General features: G+C 41.2%; 1 protein-coding gene across 4 annotated transcripts in view; it reads left to right on the top strand.

Moving 5' to 3' along the window:
- The window catches only part of LOC137371926 (low-density lipoprotein receptor-related protein 1-like), a 1,827,029-nt gene that overhangs the window by 153,552 nt on the left and 1,651,890 nt on the right, over positions 1–21,587 (top strand). For all 4 annotated transcript variants that reach the window (XM_068035008.1, XM_068035009.1, XM_068035010.1 and 1 more), the window contains exon 2: positions 18,925–19,047. In XM_068035008.1, coding sequence (XP_067891109.1) covers positions 18,969–19,047 — 79 coding nt within the window. In that variant the 5' untranslated portion in view covers positions 18,925–18,968. The remainder of the gene's footprint in view (positions 1–18,924; positions 19,048–21,587) is intronic.

Here is a 21,587-nt window from a genome sequence, read left to right on the forward strand (position 1 = left end):
GGCTCTCCTGTTGCTAGTTCCACTTGAATCCTTGAGCCACAGATTACCTTGCTATCCAGATCACCAGGGGCCACTTCAGTATCTCAAGGCTTCTCGATCTCTGGGGCATCCGTATTCCCTAGCTAGTCCTACGTGGCCCTTGGTAGCTGGATGCACGCCCCAATTCCCCCTTGCTGGCACCGTTTCCCAACCGCCGATGCAGGCCTTAGGCCACTCCGTCTAGCTGTTTACTCTTCTGCCTCTGGCTCTGGCTTCATCCCTGAACCTGCCAAATACACTGCTCCAGTCCCCAAAGGGACTACTGGGTGCCGAAAACTGCCCAAACCCGGCATTCTTCACCCACACCTACTGGTCCGGAGAGACATACCCTGAGTAGAGTTCCGATGAAGCAGAAACTGCGCCAAACTCCGAGGAAATGTGCTTGCTCATTGGTTCACAGCAACTGACGAGGAGACCACGTGACCCTCCTGCTACAGAAAGTTTAGAACAATTTTTCAAAATTTATAAGTGTTTAAAAGTATTTAAAACTTTTAAGAGAAGAGCTCAAAGTGTTTACAAGTATTTAAAATTATAATGAAACAGTCATCTGCCTTTGATCTGAAGCCTGACCTCAAGGGCAATGTCTTCAGCTCATGATTTCACTATGGAGGCATAGTGTCACCAGTGATGCACCATACTGCTAGCCTCACAGATGCTTTCGACGTTGGATCATGCTACAGCAAGAAGTGCAAGTTCTCACTACAGCCAACAAACCATGTGAGGTCATATTTCTTTGTGCAGTCAGGGGTGAACGCAGTTTCGAAGCCGATCACAAAATCCAGGCCAATGTAAACTGATATAGTTCATGTGATGCATTTGTTATGACCAAGACAGTCACCACTGTCAATTCAGTCCCATTGCTCCACAGGTCACGGCATATTAAAGTTTCCCACCTACTGGAAATTAGCCAAATTAAACACTTTATTAACCCCAGAATAAAACACACCAAACCAGGTATCCTTAAATAACAACAAATTAACTACTTATTAATAAACTAAATCTTTAACAATACTGAGATAAATCTGTCTGAAAAGGCTTCATAACTTCTTATTCCTCCTAACCCTCATGTATAAACACATACATTCAAAACCCAACGGTTAACTGGTTTTTAAAAATGTCTTAAATTAGAGCTATTTCTTAGGAATAATAGAAAAACTGGATTGTAAATTCTGGTGTTATTTTTCCAGAGCAGTGAGGTCTCCCAGAGACAAATAGTCAGATGCCACTCAAAGTCTCCAGGCGAGTTTGGTAAACTGTCTGTAAATTCAATTGATTAATGAACCTGAAATAAAAAGTGAGTCTCAGTACTGATAATCATGAAACTACTAGATTGTCATAAAAATCTATTTGATTCACTAATGTTTTTCAGGGAAGGAAATCTGCTTTCCTTACCCAGTCTTCTGCAACTGATTGCAGATCCACAGCAATGTGGCAAACCTCTTAACTGCCCTCTGAAATGGCTTAGCAAGCCACTCAGTTGTATCAAACTGCTGTAAAAATGTTGAATAAAAATAACACTGGACAGACCACCCAGCAGTGGTACACAGTTGGGATGGAGTGACCCTGGCTGTCCTTAACATGGACTCCAGACCCCATGAAGTCTCATGGCATTAGGTCAAATATTGGCACTGAAACCTTCTACAGGTGAGGTGAGAGTGATTGGTCTTGACATCAAGGCAGCATTTGAGTGAGTGTGACATCAAGGAGCCCTAGCAACATTGAAGTCAATGGGAATCAGGTGGAGAACTCACCACTGGCTGGAGTCATAACTAGCACAAAGGAAAATGTTCGTGGTTGTTGGAGGCCAATTATCTCAGTCCCAGAGCATTGCTGCAGGAGTTCCTCAGGATAGTGTCCTAGGCCCAACCATCTTCAGCTGCTTGACCAATGGCCATCCTGCCATCATAAGTCAGAAGTGAGAATGTTAGCTGATGATTGCACAGTGTTCAGAACCATTCTCAACTCCTCAGGTACTGAAGTAGTCCGTGTCCTATGCAGCAAGGCCTGGACAGCATTCAGGCTTGGGCTGATAAGTAGCAGGTAACATTCGCACCACACAAGTGCCAGGCAATGACTATCTCCAACAAGAGAGAAGCTCACCAACTCCCCTCAACATTCAATGGCATTACTATCACTGAATCTCCACTATTCACATCCTGGAGGCTACCATTGACTAGATACTTAACTGGGCCAGCCATATAAATACTGTGGCTACAAGAGCAGGTCAGAGGTTGGGAATTCCGCAGCAAGTAACTCACGTCCTGACTTCTCAAATCCTTCCCACTATCAACAAGGCAGAAGTCAGGATTGTGATGGAATACTCTCCACTTGCCTGCATATGTGGAGTTTCAACACTCAAAGCACAGCACCATCCCGAGCAAAACATGCACTACCTCGCACTTTCACTCCCTCCACCTCAGGCACACAGTGGCAGCAATGTGTACCATCTATACTGCAGCAACTCACCAAGGCTCCTTCAACAGCACTTTCCAAGTCAGTGACCTCTACCACCTAAAAGGACAAGTGCAGCAGGTGCAAAGGAACATCACCACCTGCACGTTCCCTTCAAAGTCTCACACCATCCTGACATGGAACCATCACCTTTCCTTCACTGTCACTGGGTCAAAAACTTGCAACTCCCTCCCTAACAGCACAGTGGGTGTACCTGCATCACATGGACTGCAGTGGTTCAAGGCAGCAGCTCACCACCACCTTCTCAATGCAATTAGGGATGAGTAATAAATGTTGGCCTTGCCAGCAATGTCCTCATCCCTTGAACAAGTAAAAAGATGTCCATTCCCTATTGCTGTGCAGTGTTACTTGACAAAAATTATAGATATGCAGAATTCAATAACAATGACTTGCATTTAAATAGTAATTTGAATGTCGGAGGAACCTCCCTGGGGCCTTCACAGAGATGCAAGGAAAAATGGATACATTGACCAAAAGCTTAATCAAAATAAATTCTTTGAATCTAAGAAAAACCTTGCAGGAGGAGAAAGAAGTGGTGAGGTGGAAATTTAAGGAGGCAATTTTAGACCTAGGCAACTGAATGCATGGTCATCAATATTAGAGCAAAGCAAAGGGGAAGAAAGGAAATACAATAATTTTGGTTCCAACTTGCTTTTTTATGAAAGAACAGACTTTGTGTACTTTTTGCTTTTATGTGATTAACTCGTGAAAAGCCAAAAGGCAGAATTGCATTTATATAGTGCCTTTAAAGACTTCCAAGTGTTCCAAAACATTTCACAGCCAAGAAGTACTTTGCAATTGTAGTCACTGTTGTAATATAGCGACTAGAAGGCACCCTTGTTCCTTGCCAGCATTACTGGGAATATTGTATGATATATATTTGTGTCTATTCATACCTGCTCGGGCATGTGCAATATCTTTACTGTAAAGGTGAAGTATTTCATTTATATGGTGTTGGCCTTGGTTCAGTAGTATCACTGTTGCCTCTGAGTTAAAAGGTTGTAGGCTCAACTCTTATTCTAACACATAAGCTAAGATGATGCTTCAGTGCAACATTGTGCTTACTCAGGTGAATGTAAAGGATCACAGTGGTACTATTTGAAGAAGAGCAGACAATTGGTCCCATTGCCTGGCTAACATTTATCCCTCACTAACAGCACCAAAAACAGTTCTCCATGCTGTTTGCGGAACCTTGTTGAGTGCAAATTGGCCTTTGCGTTCCTGCAGACTAAAATACTTCTTGTAATGTCGCATATGTTATTGAAACATGGAATTGTTGAAAATGTAATGTAGCTAGCGGTAAGGAACAATCAATCATGACCCACCTGCAGTAATTAATTTACAACAAAACAAATGTAAAATCTACAACCTCCAATGTTCATATTAGAGTATTGGTAATGGTAGCTTTAGAATACATATGAACATACAAAAATGATGGACAGCAAAAGACCAGCAGGTCCATTTAGCCTGCCCCACACTGATAATGCCTGGAGTGTCGTGACTAGGCACTCCTACCTCCCTCTCCACCTCCATCCACAGCCATGCAATATCCTGGGAGAGGAAGAAAGATAAAACAAAATCTTTAGAGCCAACAAGGAAAAAAAATTCTCTCCCCTCAGGTAATTGAAACTACTTCAGATTATCACACTGTGCATATGTTAACTGTTAATCTACTCTTATGGACATGTGGGAAATGAGAGGGGAAGTTTCCCTTTTTCAGCTCTCAACTGATCGAAGACCGTGTTTTTATTAGAAATGTGTTTTAACCTTTGAGTGTTTTAATGGTCAATGAACAGACTTTTTCTCATAGGTTTAAAGAAAGATAAATGTTTATTCAACAATACCTGAACATATTCACAACGTCTCCCACTCTGCACCAGCCCCCTCTCGCTCTCAAACACACACACACACAAATACAGAACATGAAAAGACAGAAATTAAAAGATAGCATGCATTTAGGTCTAATGGTTGAAAAAAAGAGTTTGTTGTGAAACCTTGTTTGTTTTCCCAGGAGGGTGATGTAAAAATGGTGCAAGCCTGTTTTTCCTCTTTGCTGGTTCACTGAGATCAAACTTTGGAAAGTTTCGGGTGGGTGGATGCTTTGCTGCAGACTACTTTGGTTAAATCTCAGTCACACTTCAATGGCAGAAAATCCTGTTGCAATTTCTCGGCTGGGAGATTCAAGGTTATCTTTCGTCTCTGCCTCAATGTAGTTTAAAGATGGAATTCTGGCAGGGTCCCCCTTGTTTGGATGGGTCTCTCTGCCTTCTGGCTTTCTGCACAGAAAAATGTCTCCGATTAAAAACTCCTTTTTGGAGACTTGGTTTCTGTCAGGTGACCCAAGATTCTCGCCCATTATGTTTTCATTAATGGTGTTTGGTGTGCCCATTGTTAGACAATGGGTATGGATTTTGCTCATCTCTATGCCATCATGATTAGGTGCTGTTTTTTCACACCCATTATTCCTGAGTTTGAGTCTGGAGTCTCTGTGTCTGCAAAGTCATTGTTAGCCCAACATGTTGAAGAGGGGGAGCCACTGACATTGAATGGGCCATTTACATTTCTAATGCTTTCTTCAACACTTGACCAGACACGACTATTGGTTCAGGGTTCCAGCAGTTACCATGTGTATTCACAGTACAGGAAAGGTCACCGGACCTCTTACTTCATCTTGTTTGTGGCAAAAGGTGTTCATTTTGAGTTCAATTCATCAGTTCATTTTATAGTTCATATTTTCTTCATTAGTGAGTGTGATACTACTTAATAACACAATTCAAAACGGAAAGACAAATACTTTTAAAAGCTGATAGTCTGGAAAAATTCTCATTTACTGTTATATGGTTTTTCTTTATTATTGATTTTACTGAATTTGTTAAATTTGGCAGATGGTGTTTAACGAGGATAAGTGTGAGGTTATCCATTTTGGTCGGAAGAATAGAAAGGCAAATTGTTATCTAAATGGAGAGAAACTTCAGAGTGCTTCGGTGCAGAGGAATCTGGGTGTCCTCATGCATGAATCGCAGAAAACTAGTACACAGGTACAGCAGGTAATAAGAAAGGCAAATGGAATTTTGTCTTTTATTGCGAAAGGAGTAGAGTATAAAAGTAGGGAAGTGTTACTACAACTGTACAAGGTATTAGTGCGACTGCAGTTGGAGTATTGCGTCCCATGTTTTGGTCCCCTTACTTGAGGAGGGATGTAGTTGTACTGGAGGCAGTTCAGAGGAGGTTCACTAGATTGATTCCAGAGATGAGGGGTTTGTCTTATGAAGAGAGATTGAGCAGTTTAGGCCTTTACTCTCTAGAGTTTAGAAGAATGAGAGGAGATCTAATTGAGGTATATAGGATGATTAAGGGGATTGACAAAGTAGAGAGGATGTTTCCTCTGGTGGGGCAATCTAGAACGAGAGGCCTCTGTATTGGATCACTTGACATTATTGACTTCAATAATTCTGCCTCTCTCCTCACCCCTCTGAAGCAGGAAGATTTACTTTTTGCTGCTATCAATACATACATCCGTCCCTAAGAACACCAAACGTTTCAGCTCAACGACCTCAGAACTCATGTGATCGGATTTTACACAACGTAATTCAAAACTCTCTCTCATTGTTGGTTGCAGTCCATTTCTTTTATAATCAGGCATTTGAAATCATTCTGAAATATGAATTCTGGAAGTGGAAGCAATGAAATTGTCCATAATATGATTGACAATAAGAATACTTTATGTTTGGGTTTGGATAAGACGTCAAGATTCTAATTGTTTTGTAGGGGAAAGGCAAAGCAAGAGACATACACCCTTCAGATCCATCCTTCCTCCAAGAAAATAATGCTTGGAAATCCTCCCTTAGAAATGTCTAAATCCACAGTAGTTGACCCGTTGTCTTTAAAGAAAACTATAATAACCAGCTTAATGAACATTTGTTTTGTTAGATTTGGTTTCATCAACTTCTCTTTTCTCCAGATTAGGTCCAATTCTGGTCAACACTTACAACTCTTCAATATGGAAAAGATGATGACTCATTTCCCAAATAACACATTTGTTATTGTAGAGAGAACAGCCAATTGGGGGAATAAAGTTATGAGTATTAGATTGAAACAATAAATTAAACTGGTATTTAATGATAAATCACCTAGAGAGTTAATTTATAGCTAATACGTCAGTTACAAATGAATTCACGACGGCACTGGTGTATTTTATTTTATGTGCAGCATTGTCTATAAAATAAGCATTGCAACGTCAACTACAATTTATGTCTGTTAAGATTGATAAACTTCTCAGCTGAAAGTACATTTTATTCAATTGAGACTGCAGACTGTCAAAATGGATCAGGTTAATTATTCATATTGCCCGAATCTAACTGTCCAAAGTCTGGTACAGTCAAACCCACTTATATTAATAAAAGAATAAAACAATTAAGAAAATAAAATCTCCATGCACAAATCCCTTTTCAGTCTTTTCCAATGATAACAACAACAATATGTCATCTGGAAAAGTAGTAAAATGTTCCAAGATGTTTCATAGGACCATCATCAAACAGAATTTGGTATTAAGCCAAATAAGGAGATATTGGGGCTGAAGACCAAAATCTTGGCCGAAGAGGTAGGTTTTAAAGAGCATCTTAAAGGAAGAAAGAGAAGTAGAGAGGCGGTGAGGTTTAGGGAAGGAATTCCAGACTTAGGGCCGAGACAGCTGAAGACATGGCCACCAATGGTGGTGAGATTAAAATCAGGAATGTACCAGAGGCAAGAATTGAACAAGCACAGATACCTCCCACGGTTTTATGGCTTTAGGAGTTTACAGAGAGAGGGAAGTGTGAGGCCATGGCAATATTTGAAAATGAGGATAAGAAATTTAAATTTGGGGCATTGCTCAATTGCCACTGTGAAATGAATAACATGTTTAAATGAATTGCAAAAGCCTGGATTTTTTCAATTAAGTATTGTATTACCTCACGAAAGCTAAAGTGTTCAACCCTTTATAATTAGTCTGTTAAATTATTTTTATAAGCATTTTTGTTTGGGTGTGGAAATCATTCACTAATGATGATTCCCTGTCATTTTCACCTGATCAGGAGTTGAGACACTAAAACCTTCCCAAGAATGGTAGAAAATCAAGGGGCAAAAGGGAGGGAGGAACTTGAAACAATCACTATCAATAGAGAAAAAGTACGAGGAAAACAAATGGGACTGAAGGCTGACAAGTCCCCTGGACCTGATGGCCTGCATCCTAGGGTCTTAAAAGAAGTGGCTGCAAAAATAGCAGATGCATTGGTTGTAATCTTCCAAAGTTCCCTAGATTCTAGAAAGATCCCAGCAAAGTGGAAAACTGCAAATGCAATGCAAGAATGGAGAGAAACAGAAAGCAGGAAACTATAGGCCAGTTAGCCTAATGTCCGTCATTCGGAAAATGCTGGAATCCATTCTTAAGTAAGTAGTAGCAGGGCATTTTAGAAAATCATGATACAATCCAGCAGCATCAACATAGTTTTATGAAAGGAAAATCATATTTGACAAATGTATTAGAATTATTTGAGGATGTAACAAGTTGAGTGGAAAAAGGGGAACCAGCAGTTGTAGTGTATTTGGATTTCCAAAAGGCATTCAATAAGGTGCTACGTAAATGGTTGCTGCACAAGATAACAGCTCATGGTGTTGGGGGTAATATATTAGCATGGATAGAGGATTGGCTAACTAACAAGAAACAGAGGGTTGGAATAAATGGGTCATGTTCAGGTTGGCAAACTGTAACTAGTGCAGTTCTATAGGGATTAGTGATGGAGCCTTAACAATTTACAATTTTTCATGACTTGGGTGAAGGACCGAGTATATTGTGTTATGGCACACCCACTCGAGACAAAGCCCCCAATCAATATATATATATAATTCTGACTGCGGTGGGAGCAATGCACTGTCAATTCAGTCCCGGTGCTCCACAGGTCGCATCATACAAACCTTAAAGCTTTCCAAATCAAAAAAAGGCAGCAGCCAACTTGAAACATAGCTATTTTTGCCATCTCATAATCTGCAGAAGCCTCTTCATGAGCTCTGCCTACCAACCTGCTTTACATAAGCAATATCCAGCTTTCTTTTGGCCATTTCATCTGTTTGGCTATTTTTTCAAAAGATATGAAAAATGCCTCTACGTCCCTTTCCTTGAACTTAGGAAGAGCCTGTATAAATTAAAACAACTTTTCACTGGGTTCTAAGCTGAATTCAGATTTTTCCTGACCCAAATTTCCCCTGGATTTAAGACTACCCCTTTGTCTTAGTTTGATCTCGTTTAATTTAAATTCCCTCTTTTTCTCCCTTTCCTCGTTGTCGAATTCAAGTTTTCTTAATTTTTTTTTTCAGTCTCAGGTTTTTTCCTTTCTAACTGAATCCTAGCCAATACCACTGCATTACTCTCTTGTTCCTCATATTCCCTCCTCCCTCCTCCCTCTTCCCTTCTCCCCCTCCTCAATTCTAACCCCAATTTTGCTACTAATTATTTTAATATATTCTTAGTTAAAGTCACTCAGGGAAACATTCTGCATTCCCAAAAACTCTGCTGCTACCGCTAATGCCATGACAATGGTGTAGACTTATTATACAAGTGACCTGTTTCTTTTATTTCTCTGTAATTTCCATTAGATTTAGATTCCAACAATCGAGTTTCCAATTGATATGATCCCAGATGCAAATTTAAATATCTTATCCCAGAGACAAGTAATTATGATTCCAAATGCGGGCCCTCCAAATTAGTTTGATTCTGATCCCAGATGCGAGCCACCTAATTAAAATGTGATTAGACCACGAATGAGCCCCCAATTTAATATGTTATGGCACGACTGCTCAAGACAAAGTCCCCAATCAATATATATATATAATTCTGGCTGTGGTGGGAGCAACGCACTGTCAATTCAGTCCCACCGCTCCACAGGTCGCATCATATACATATCTTAAAGCTTTCCAAATCAAAAAAAGTAGCAGCCAGCTTGAAACAATCTAGTAACCCCTGAATGAGGCGAACCAAACCAGATATCTTTAGATATCAACAAATTGTTTATTAAAAAAAAACTATAATCTTAAACGCTTCTAAGATAAATCAATATCTAAAGACCTTATAACTTATTTAAAAACACTAACTCCCATATTTGTTAACATATACTCAAACTAAAAACCTAATATTTTTGTGTAATTAGCTACCCGAAAAAATAGAAATAATATAGTCTTTGCAGATTTACGTTCCTGATGAAGTGGAATCTTCCAATGTGGAAACAGTCCAAGGTTGCTTGAAGTCTTCACAGTTGTCCAATGGGGAAAAAAAACAGGTTATTCAACGATGGGAAATTCAGTAGTCCGGTTCAACAGTTAAAGTGTTACTCTTGTTCCGGCGATGAACAAAGCAGATCAACCATTTGTTATTTTTTTAAAGAATTAATCTGGCTTGACTTTTCAGAATTCTGAGTGAGAATAATAAATAGGGCTTAAATAGACTGAGGGCAAGCTCTCCTATTTCCTTCACGTGCCAGAACAGTCTGTGTCAACCGTCTCTGCAAAGCCTGTTTTCAAAGTCTAATGACAACATCGTATGTCCTGTTGTCCCCTCCTGTATGGTTGTATTCAGGCAACCAAAATGCACCTTCACTTGGTAATTTCTGAAGATGGCTGCCTTAAAGAAATACTGATCTCTTACAGTCTTTAAGGCACACAGCATATTTCCCGAGGAGAAAAAAAAAAACAGGATCATGACAATTGTAGCCAAATTTTCTGAAGATGCAAAGATAGGTGGGAAAGCAAGTTGTGAGGAGGATATAGAGTCTGCAAAGGGATGTTGGTAGGTTGAGTTGGCAGAAATTTGGCAGATGGTGTATAATGTGGGAAAATGTGAGGCTATCCACTTTGGTGGGAAGAATAGAAAAGCAGAATATTATTTAAATAGAAAACGACTGCAGAATGCTGTGGTTCAGAGGGATCAGGTTGTCCTTGTACATGAATCACAAAATGTTCGCATGCAGGTACAGAAAGAAATTAGGAAGCAAATGGAATGTTGGACTTTATTGCAAGGGGGATGGAGTATAAATGTAGGGAAGTCATGCTACAACTGTGCAGGGCATTGGTGAGACCGCACTGAGAGTATTGCAAACAGTTTTGGTCTTATTTAAGGAGGATTTACTTGCACTGGCGGCAGTTCAGAGAAGTTTCACTAGGTTGATTCCTGGGATGAACGGTGTAACACATGAACTGTTACAAGGATTCAGACTTGAATAGAATAAATAATGACACTGGCAAAGTCACAGTGTTGCAAAATTCCTGACCAAACTTAATTGAACTATGCTTCCAAATTACAAGGATATGAGTGGCACATTGATGGCTGAGGAACAGGCAAGCAACACCAAGCAAGACCATCAACAAACCTCAAAAACTGACCTCGTTCAATTCAGTTGTGTCCTCATTTTATAAATACCTCTCAGAAGCTGAATTTTCCCAATCCACAGGACAACTGACCTGTCTTACTTTAAACTATGAGATCAAATGTTTACACATCCAGTTGTCTGAATAATATCCACAAAGCTGAATCTTTCAGACAGTCCCCAGCCTTGCCCTTCAATCTCTTTAACTCAATCACAGAAAACTGGCACTTCTTCTCCAGCTCTCAGTTTTAACTCAACCAGAAGACTAAAGTTTTACATGTTTCCTGAACGATACTCACAAGCTTTTCCCTTACCCAGTCCAGCTGGTCCACTCTGGTCTCTGTTAACACCTGGAGTGCTGGTCAGGCACCCAGGGAAAAGATGCAACCTCTGACTTGTTGGCCAACAGTTCGGCTGTACAGTGAAGAACGAAGGAAGGTATGCCATTTTTATACCCCTCTGTACATGCGTTCAGAACCTGTGGCGATAAGGGATTGGTTACTCCATGCAGGGTCAACTCTGTGACTGGTCAAGGATGATGTTACCTCTCATGGACAGAGTCTCTAGCAGATGCTAGTGATGAGGACAAAGTAGATGACCTCTCTTGCCAACCATGCTGTGAATGTCTATCACACTCTCAATCACCCAGATGTCTTCCTTCACACTGTTTCAAGGTTCCTCGCTCCCCTGACCATAATGATGACCATGGAACCAGAAGAAGTTACAAGATTCCCTGAACGAGGATCATCCTGTCAGTGTTTTGATTGTCGTAGGTATTTGTACCATTGGAATGTTTGCAATAATAACAAATCCCATACCTGATTTCTTATTACAGGCTTTTGGTCCTTTTATTGCCTTTATCCTGTCTTAGAAATGCAGCCCACAGAACATTCCATACTGATTTCTGTTAGATGTTTGCTTACACAAGTGAATTGCCCAGGTTTTCTTTAAATTTTTCACTCTCATAACCCTTGTGTTCCCACAAAGAGTGGCCAATTCCACTTAAAAAAACATGCCTTATGTACATTCTCATAGCATAGCAGGCAATAACAGTAGTTGGTATCGAAAATTGATCAGTTGCAACGTCATTTCAGTCCATATTTACAACGGGTTGTATTATGAGGAAATCGAGCTGGTTGGCCCTATACTCATTGAAGTTTAGAAGAATTAGAGGTGATCTTATTGAAACATGTAAGATTCTGAGGGGGCTTGACAGGGTATATGCTGAGAGGATGTTTCCCCCGTGAAGGAATCTAGAACTCAGCACAGTTTCAGAATAAGGCAGAGATGAGGACGAATTTCTTCTCTCAGATGGTCATTAATCGTTGAAATTCTCTACCCCAGAGAGCAGTGGAGGCTGTGTCATTAAATATATTAAGGCTGAGTTTGACATATTATCGATCTACAAGGGGCAGTGTTATGGGGGCAGGCAGGAAGGTGGAGTTGAGGCCACGATCAGATCAGTCATGAACTGATTGAATAGCTGCTCCTGCTCCTGCTCCTATTTCTTATGTTCTTATGTTCTATGGCTCAAGTATTTTCCAGGCTGGTGGGCAGGAGTGCAAACTAACGACAGGGACCCATGTGAACAGTACCCAGCAGGGTGAGGAAAAAATTTCAGGCTACAATCATGGATAGCTTTCTGGGGGTGTGGGTGGTAAGGGGAGTGGCTAGTTATCTAAAGGCTTCCTTGTGAGGCCTGGGGGAAGTACTCCTACTCCTACTTTAGCACTAGGGCTGGAATTTTACCACCCCCAGGGAGCGGGTTGGGAGGCAGGGGTGGGGGTGTAAAATTGGGTATGTGCTGTGCCCATCGCCTGCCCATCGGCAGGGAAGGGGGTGGGCTGCCCACCTGCCCTTAGGCCAATTGAGGCCTAACGTGGCCAACTAATGACCACTTAAGGGCCTCTTCCCGCCATTGGGCAGCACAGTGGCGCAGTGGTTAGCACCGCAGCCTGACAGCTCCAGGGACCTGGGTTCAGTTCTGGGTACTGCCTGTGCGGAGTTTGCAAGTTCTCCCTGTGACCGCATGGGTTTTCGCCGGGTGCTCCGGTTCCCTCCCACAGCCAAAGACTTGCAGGTTGAAAGGTAAATTGGGCATTGTAAATTGCCACTCGTGTAGGTAGGTGGTAGAGAATATGGGATTACTGTAGGGTTAGTATAAATGGGTGGTTGTTGGTTGGCACAGACTCGGTGGGCCGAAGGGCCTGTTTCAGTGCTGTATCTCGAAATAAAAAAAAATACAAACCCGTAACGGATGGACACCGCACCTCGGGAGGCCACTTAGTAAAGTCTTGTGACCTCGCTGCGTGCTTGGGGTTAGGACTTCCTTCCAGAATGGGCACCCCTCTAATTGGCCGGCAGCTCTCGGAGACAGGATACCTTGCCTCAGAGGGGTGTATGACATCAGGGCCGGTGGAGGCGGGCTTCCCCCTAACTTTCCAGCCTGTGGGCGGGCCACCACCTCCTCCATTAAATCCTGGCCAAGGAGTGATAAAAGGACCTGCTGTTCAGCAATTAACTTAGGCAGTTGGCGCTTCCTGCATCAGACCTGCTGCTGAGCAGCCGACAGAGCGGTCTTCCCCTGACGTACGCTTAAGTTTACATTTTTCGAATGTTAATTAGGCCCCTACCTGACATTTGTGGGAGCCTCATTGATGGCTTGATTTGTGCTTGTAAAAATTTAAATGGGACAGGAATGGTGTCGGCTTGGGGTCAGGTTGCTCAATCCCGATATTTTAAAATCAAGGCCTCTGTCTCTGTGAATAATGGGAAGCCACCTCCAAAGGAGATGGTTATTTGTCTTGCTGATAAGGTGAAAGTAATTGCGATGCTGAATGGACCAGAAGTTTGCCAGAGCGAAATCGCTAAATAGTTTGATTTATCACAGCTGTAAATATGTTGCACAGTCAAAAGTAAAGATAAAATTATGGATGAATGGCATTACAATGCAAGCTCTGAAAGGAAAAGGAGAGAGAAGGGAAAGACATGGAATAAACGGGTCTTTTTCCAAATGGCAGGCAGTGACTAGTGGGGCACCGCAGGGATCGATGCTAGGACCCCAGCTATTCACAATATATATTAGCGATTTAGATGAGATAATTAAATGTAATATCTCCAAATTTGCATATGACACAAAACTGGGTGGGAGGGTGAGTTGTGAGGAGGATGCAGAGAGGCTTCAGGGTGATTTGGACAAGTTAGGTGAGTGGGCTAATGCATGGCAGATGCAGTATTATGTGGATAAATGTGAGGTTATCCACTTTGGTAGCAAAAACAGGAAGGCAGATTATTATCTGAATGGGGAATATGCAATGAGACCTGGGTGTTCTCTTGCACCAGTCACTGAAGGTAAGCATGCAGGTCCAACAGGCGATAAAAAGGGCAAATGGTAGGTTGGCCTTCATAGCGAGAGGATTCGAGTACAGGAGCAGGGATGTCTTGCTGCAATTATACAGGGCCTTGGTGAGGCCACACCTGGAATATTGTGTGCAGTTTTGGTCTCCTTATCTGAGGAAGGATTTTCTTGCTATAGAGGGAGTGCAGCGAAGGTTTACCAGACTGACTCCAGGGATGGCGGGACTGACATATGAAGAGAGAGTGAGTCGGTTAGGATTATATTCGCTGGAGTTCAGAACAGTGAGGGGCGATCTCATAGAAACCTATAAAATCCTAACAGGACTTGACAGGGTAGATGCAGGAAGGATGTTCCCGATGGCGTGGGAGTCTAGAACCAGGAGTCATAGTCAAAGGATACGGGGTAACCTTTCAGGACTGAAATGAGGAGAAATTTCTTCACCTAGAGAGTGGTGAGCCTGTGGAATTCGCTACCACAGAAAGCAGTTGAGGCCAAAACATTGTATGTTTTCAAGAAGGAGTTTGATATAGCTCTTGGGGCGAAAGGGATCAAAGGATATGGGGGAAAGCGGGAACAGGTTACTAAGTTGAATGATCAGCCATGATCATAATGAATGGCGGAGCAGGCTCGAAGGGCTGAATGGCCTATTCCTGCTCCTATTTTCTATGTTTCCAAGACATGTTGGTGGAAACTGCTGTGCTGAGTTGTTTTGCGAATGCCTGTGCAGTTGACATTCTGAATAAATGGGCTGCTTTAAAAAAAAACAAGCTACCAAAATCCTTAGATGGAGCACAGGAAATGCATCATTTTACCAGATCTCATCAGTAGGTATTTCCTCTGTGAAATCTACAACTGTGATGAGTAGGGTCTTTTTTTTCTTCAGAATAACTCCTGCTGGCACTTTCTCCTTTAAAACAGAATCCATAATGGACTGTTTTTTTAAAAAAAAGAAAATCACAAGCCAGACTTCCAGTCAGGTTGCGCATTAACGTAGAAGGCTCTGAACACAATGGGCGATTTAATTGTTGGCAAAAGTTAGAATCCACAATGCTTTCATGGTGTTAATTTGGAGCAAATGCAAGTGACCTATATAGAGTTAACAGCAATGCTTGGATGACAGCATCCATATTCACAGAGAAAACAGGAGTTAAACAAATTTATACAACAAATAAGATAGAGAACTTTGAGCTCCTTCATAAATGTAGCTGTCATCCATATCTGGTGTTAGAACATAGAACATAGAACAGTACAGCACAGTACAGGCCCTTCGGCCCACGATGTTGTGCCGAACCTTTAACCTACTCTAAGATCAAACTAACTACCTACCCTTCATTCTACTATCATCCATGTACCTATCCAAGAGTCGCTTAAATGCCCCTAATGTATCTGCTTCTACTACCACCGCTGGCAGCGCATTCCACGCACCCACCACTCTCTGTGTAAAGAACCTACCTCTGACATCTCCCCGAAACCTTCCTCCAATCACCTTAAAATTATGCCCCCTGGTGATAGCCCTTTCCACCCTGGGAAAAAGTCTCTGACTATCCACTCTATCTATGCCTCTCATCATCTTGTACCCCTCGATCAAGTCACCTCTTATCCTTCTTCGCTCCAATGAGAAAAGCCCTAGCTCCCTCAATCTTTCTTCGTAGGACATGCCCTCCAGTCCAGGCAGCATCCTGGTAAATCTCCTCTGCACCCTCTCTAAAGCTTCCACATCCTTCCTATAATGAGGCGACCAGAACTGAACACAATATTCCAAGTGTGGTCGAACCAGGGCCTTATAGAGCTGCAGCATAACCTCGCGGCTCTTAAACTCAATCCCCCTGTTAATGAAAGCCAACACACCATACGCCTTCTTAACAACCCTATCAACTTGGGTGACAACTTTGAGCGATCTATGGACATGGACCCCAAGATCCCTCTGTTCCTCCACAGTACCAAGAATCCTGTCTTTAAGCCTGTATTCCGCATTCAAATTCGACCTTCCAAAATGAATCACTTCACACTTTTCCAGGTTGAACTCCATCTGCCACTTCTCAGCCCAGCTCTGCATCCTGTCAATGTCCCGTTGCAACCTACAACAGCCTTCCACACTATCCACAACTCCAGCAACCTTCGTGTCATCGGCAAGCTTGCTAACCCAGCCTTCCACTTCCTCATCCAAGTCATTTATAAAAGTCACAAAGAGCAGAGGTCCCAGAACAGATCCTTGTGGAACACCACTGGTCACCGAGCTCCATGCTGAATACTTTCCATCTACTACCACCCTCTGACTTCTATGGGTCAGCCAATTTTGTATCCAGACAGCCAACTTTCCCTGAATCCCATGCCTCCTTACTTTCTGAATGAGCCTACCATGGGGAACCTTATCAAACGCCTTGCTAAAATCCATATACACCACATCCACTGCTCTTCCTTCATCAATGTATTTTGTCACATCTAATGTGAAGCTGATTTTCATGTTTCCCAATGCAATATGGCTAACACAGCCTCTAGAATAGAACATAAAGGGGAAGACGTTTTGCTACAGCTATAGAATGCCCTTGTTAGCTCAAATTTGAGTACTGTGTACAGTTCTGGGCATTGCACCTTAGAAAGGATATATTGCCCCTGGAAGGAGTGCAGTGCCAATTTTCAGAATGTTACCAGGTCTTAGAGGATTAGATTATGAGGAGAAATTACATAAATTAGGCTTATATTCTCTGAAATATAGAAGGGTAAAGACTGATTTGATTGAGGTTTTTAGGATTTTGAAAGGAAGTATAATGTTAGATAGAAAGAAACTTTTTTTCCGTCAGAAATGGAGTCAAGAACAAGGGAACATGATCTTCAATCAGGTATGTCAAGAGAGAAGTTCGGAAACATTTTTGACACAAAGGGCAGTAGACGTGTGGAACTCTCCTCCAAAAAGCAGTAGATTAATAATATTAAATCTGAGGTTGATAGATTTTTGCTAAATAAGGGGATAAAAGGATATGGAGCCAAGGATCTGTTGTCAAACAAGGAGGGGAAAAGAGGGAAGCCCTTCGACCCCATCTCACTTGACTGTAACAATAGCATTTGCTAGCTGGAGTGTCACATCAGCAAATGGATTGTCCAAACAGGTGACAATTTTGGATACCAAGTGCATGATGGTGCAAGCATGGAGAGAAGTGCATCCATAGACAATAACAAAAACTATTTCAGAGGACCAGGATTTGGCCCGGATGAGTCTGTGGAAGCTCCTGTGATCGAAGCTGCTTAAGTACCAGAATCCTTAGCTCAGGATCAATTTGAGGAGCTTTTTGAAATTGGCAACAGATTTGAGTATTTAGGGAGCAAACTGAGACTAAAATGATTAAATCTGTTGGGGCTGATGAAATCTCCCAATCTAGGACAATAATGCTGAAAATTTAAAGGATGTGTCCATGCCCTTAAAAAATTTAAATGATTGAGCATTTAGCTAAATTGAAAAATTACTTGTCTTGTCATTCTGTATTTTTGGAAGCAGTTTGAGCATTCTATAAGCCAGGCGACACAGTTCACCTGGTGTCTCTAACTAAAAGGGAAGTATTAATTACTAAACTGTATTTTTAAATGATTAACTGATAGATTATTGCTAGATGTGATTTACCTGATTTTAAAGGTCCCTTTTAAAAAAAATTCTCTTTAAAGCCATTTGTTTTGCTGCATTGTAATGTGTATACCACAATGAAGCAAATGACCTAACTACATTTTTAGTTATCCATGACAATGTGACAATTTCTACAGTACTGTAATTGCAAACCAATTATCATTCCATTGTTAGCTTTTTGCCATACTTAAAATGGTTAAAATGTATAAGAAAGTAGAACTAATAAGTGAATAAAATTACTTTTAATATCATTATTCGTTAAACCATTTTGCATTGTTCTTGCTGTTTGAAGAACTCTGTACAAATACTTTTGCAAATTGGTACACTTTCCCACAGTAACATAGCAATAGAAAGTTTTTACACCTTGTGCCTGGTGGAATTCATTGTACCATCCTCTACAGTTCAGGTTAATAGAGACATCACATATACCTAGCAATGTCTCAACTTGCTGCGTGTTGCTTTCAGTGTTTTTTTCTAGTTACTCACCCTTCAGCAGGTTATATCTGAGAGGATTTCACACAGCAGAGGTGGAAACCAAAATTTAGCTTCAATTATAGATTTGCTCATCAGTTTATGCAAATGAAAGTGTCTTTACAATTAGTCCTGAAGAAGTGAAACCAAAAAATTGTGCTTCATCATGTATTCTGCAATCATCACCATTAATTTGAACAATCTCAGTTTCTAAAGTTGTCCTAGAAAGCTTTTAGGTGATTTCAATTAACAGACTTTGTTCTCGCCAATTATTTTATAATTTGCTCTTTATTTCTGTTTTTAAAACTAGAAGTACTAAGACTAATTTTGGTGCTCAGCAACAAATTCAGATGGTTGGTTGGCTGATCTAATATAATTCATATGTGTTCAATCCAAAGCTGCAATACCAATGTTCAAATACCAGTTTGTATATTCTTGGCTGAACCTGTGTAAATGTTTTCAAAAATAAAAAGCTTGAAAGCGAAGATGAATGAAGATCGGTATTTCACTAAGCCACAGAACTACACATTTGGATTACTTCTGTTATGAATTACATTTTTTGTTTTGATTTCCAGAACATAAAACATGTGGACCAGCTGAATTTCTCTGCTATGACCAAATGACCTGCATCTCATTGAACTGGCTATGCGATGGTGAACCAGACTGTTCCGATGATTCAGACGAGTCACTTGATCAGTGTAAGTAGACTTTTAATCTTAATAAAACTGACTGCAAGCTTTATTACAATCTTTTTCTGTAGCCCAGTACAGACAATAAGTTGAGTACATTCAGGATGTTTAAATCACAGCACTACAAGCCTGCTTTCTTTTGATTGTCAATGGTTAATCTGTCCTGGTGTGGTTGGAGTTTTTGAGAATAGGTTTATTTTTTTTTATAAGTATTTCATTTGACATATGGCTGCTCAATATTTAATTTAGAATATCTTCTTTATGTCTTAACTAATAAGGTTAGTATAATTAGAATTTAGTGGACGTCACTTAGAATGAGCGAACAATGGTGATGGCTGGGGCTGACTCCAATTGAATTGACCTAAAGTTATCAAACTGAATTAGAAAGAAGCTGGCTTAATCAAAGTTGACAGTTGAAAGTTTCAAAGTAACAAGTTGTAGCCTGTAAGAGGTATTTTTTGGAATATGAAAAGAACTGTAGTTGTTAATGAATTGGATGCAAATGTTTTAATGAGCAATTTGCAGATGGAAATTTAGCTGTTCTGCTGAAGAAATTAAAATGACGAGAGATAATCACAGTTATCCATTATGAAATCATTTCCTCAGGTTCCAGTTGGCTCATTGGGTAAATGTGTTCTCACTGTGTTCCAATAACAACTTATATTTATATAGCATCTTTAACATAATAAAATGTCCCAAGGTGCTTCACAGGAGCATTATAAAAGAAACTAAGACACTGAGCCACAAAAGGAGATATTAGGTCAGATAACCAAAAGCTTGGTCAAAGAAGTGGGTTTTAAGGAGTGTCTTAAAGAGGAAAGTGAGGTGTGAGGTGGCGAGGTGTAGTGAGGGTATTCCAGAGCTTGGGGCCTAGGCAACTGAAGGTGCAGCCACAAATTGCGGAACAATTAAGATCAGGGATGCACAAGAGGCCAGAATTACAGGAGTGCAGATGTCTTGGAAGCTTGTGGGCTGGAGGAGATTACAGAGATAGGGAGGGGCGAGGCCATGGAGGGATTTGAAAACAAAGATGAGAATTTTAAAATCAAAACATTGCTTGACCGGGAGTCAATGTAGGTCAGTAAGCACACGGGTGATAGCGGAATGGGACTTTGTGCGAGTTAAGACATGGGGAGCAGAGTTTTGGATGGCCTCAAGTTTATGGAGAGTAGAATGTGGGAGACCAGCCAGGAGTATGTTGGAATAGTCAAGTCTAGAGGTAATGAAGGCATGAATGAGGTTTTCAGCCGCAGATGAGCTGAGACAGGGGCGAAGCCGGGTGATGCTACAGATGTGGAAATACCGGAGGTGAATATGCGGTTGTAAGCTCATCTTGGGCTCAAATGTGACACAAAAGTTGCGAACAGACTGGCTTAATGTCAGACTGTTGCCAAGGAGAGTGATGGAATTGGTAGCTAAGAAACAGAGTTTGGAGTGGGGACTGAAAACAACGGCTTCAGTCTTCCCAATATTTAATTGGAGGAAGCTTCTGGTCATCCAGTACTATATGTCAGATAAGCAGTCTGATAACTTAACAACAGTGGAGAAGCCAAGAGAAGTGGTGGTGAGGTAGAGCTGAGTGATGTCAGCATACACGCGAAAACTAATGCTGTGCTTTTGAATGAAGTTGCTGAGGGGCAGCATGTCGACAGAAAAGTAGGAGGGGGCCAAGGATAGATCCTTGAGGGACATCAGATGTAACAGTGCGAGAACAGGAAGAGAAGCCATTGCAAGTAATTCTCTGGCTGTGATTAGATAGACATGAATGGAACCAGGTGAGAGCGGTCCCACCCAGCTATGGAACTGAGTTTCACAGACACCCAGGTTTGAACCTGATCTCTGGACAGAAAGGTAAAGAATCAGTCATGGTTTGCACTCCTGATCATCCCATGACACCAGTTAGAATCTACTTGTGGAAATCTGGTAAACTGTGATATCACCCATGGTTGGGCACCTGGCCAAGAACCAAGTAGGCAGCGACATGTAGAACGGACAGTTGGACTGAATATTGGAGAACAGCTGGCACCTTTGAAATCATGCCCCACCTTGAGATGACATCTTCAGGGAAGAGTGGGAAGGAATGGGATTTGTTTCTTTTTTGGCAATATTGAAAGCATTACACATACATATCTTCTGTGAAAATATTAAACAATGAATTGCTCTTGATGTTGATATCCCTGTTATCAAACTCTCCTCTTAACCTGTATTTGTGAATTAATTTCTATGATTTAGAAAAGGGAATTCAGAATTATATCAGCAGCAATATTGGAAATATTGTTTTCATTGCTTTATCATGAACTGTGCATAACACACAGCTGGTGAGATCCTTTGTAACATTAATAAATGCAACTTGTTTTATACCCTTTGTCTGTTTGTCAGTCCCCCACTAAAATCAGAAATGTTAGCTTCCTATGTTATTAGAGTTTGTGTATCTGTGCAGCATAGCATGAGAAATAACATCATAACTGAAAAAAGAACTTCCTTCTCATTCTAAAATCAAAGTTGTCTTTGGTGGCGGGGACAGTGGTGGAGGAAATCTTCCCTGCTGA

The sequence above is a fragment of the Heterodontus francisci genome, chromosome 7, assembly GCF_036365525.1.
Source record: "Heterodontus francisci isolate sHetFra1 chromosome 7, sHetFra1.hap1, whole genome shotgun sequence".
NCBI classification, from domain to species: domain Eukaryota; kingdom Metazoa; phylum Chordata; class Chondrichthyes; order Heterodontiformes; family Heterodontidae; genus Heterodontus; species Heterodontus francisci.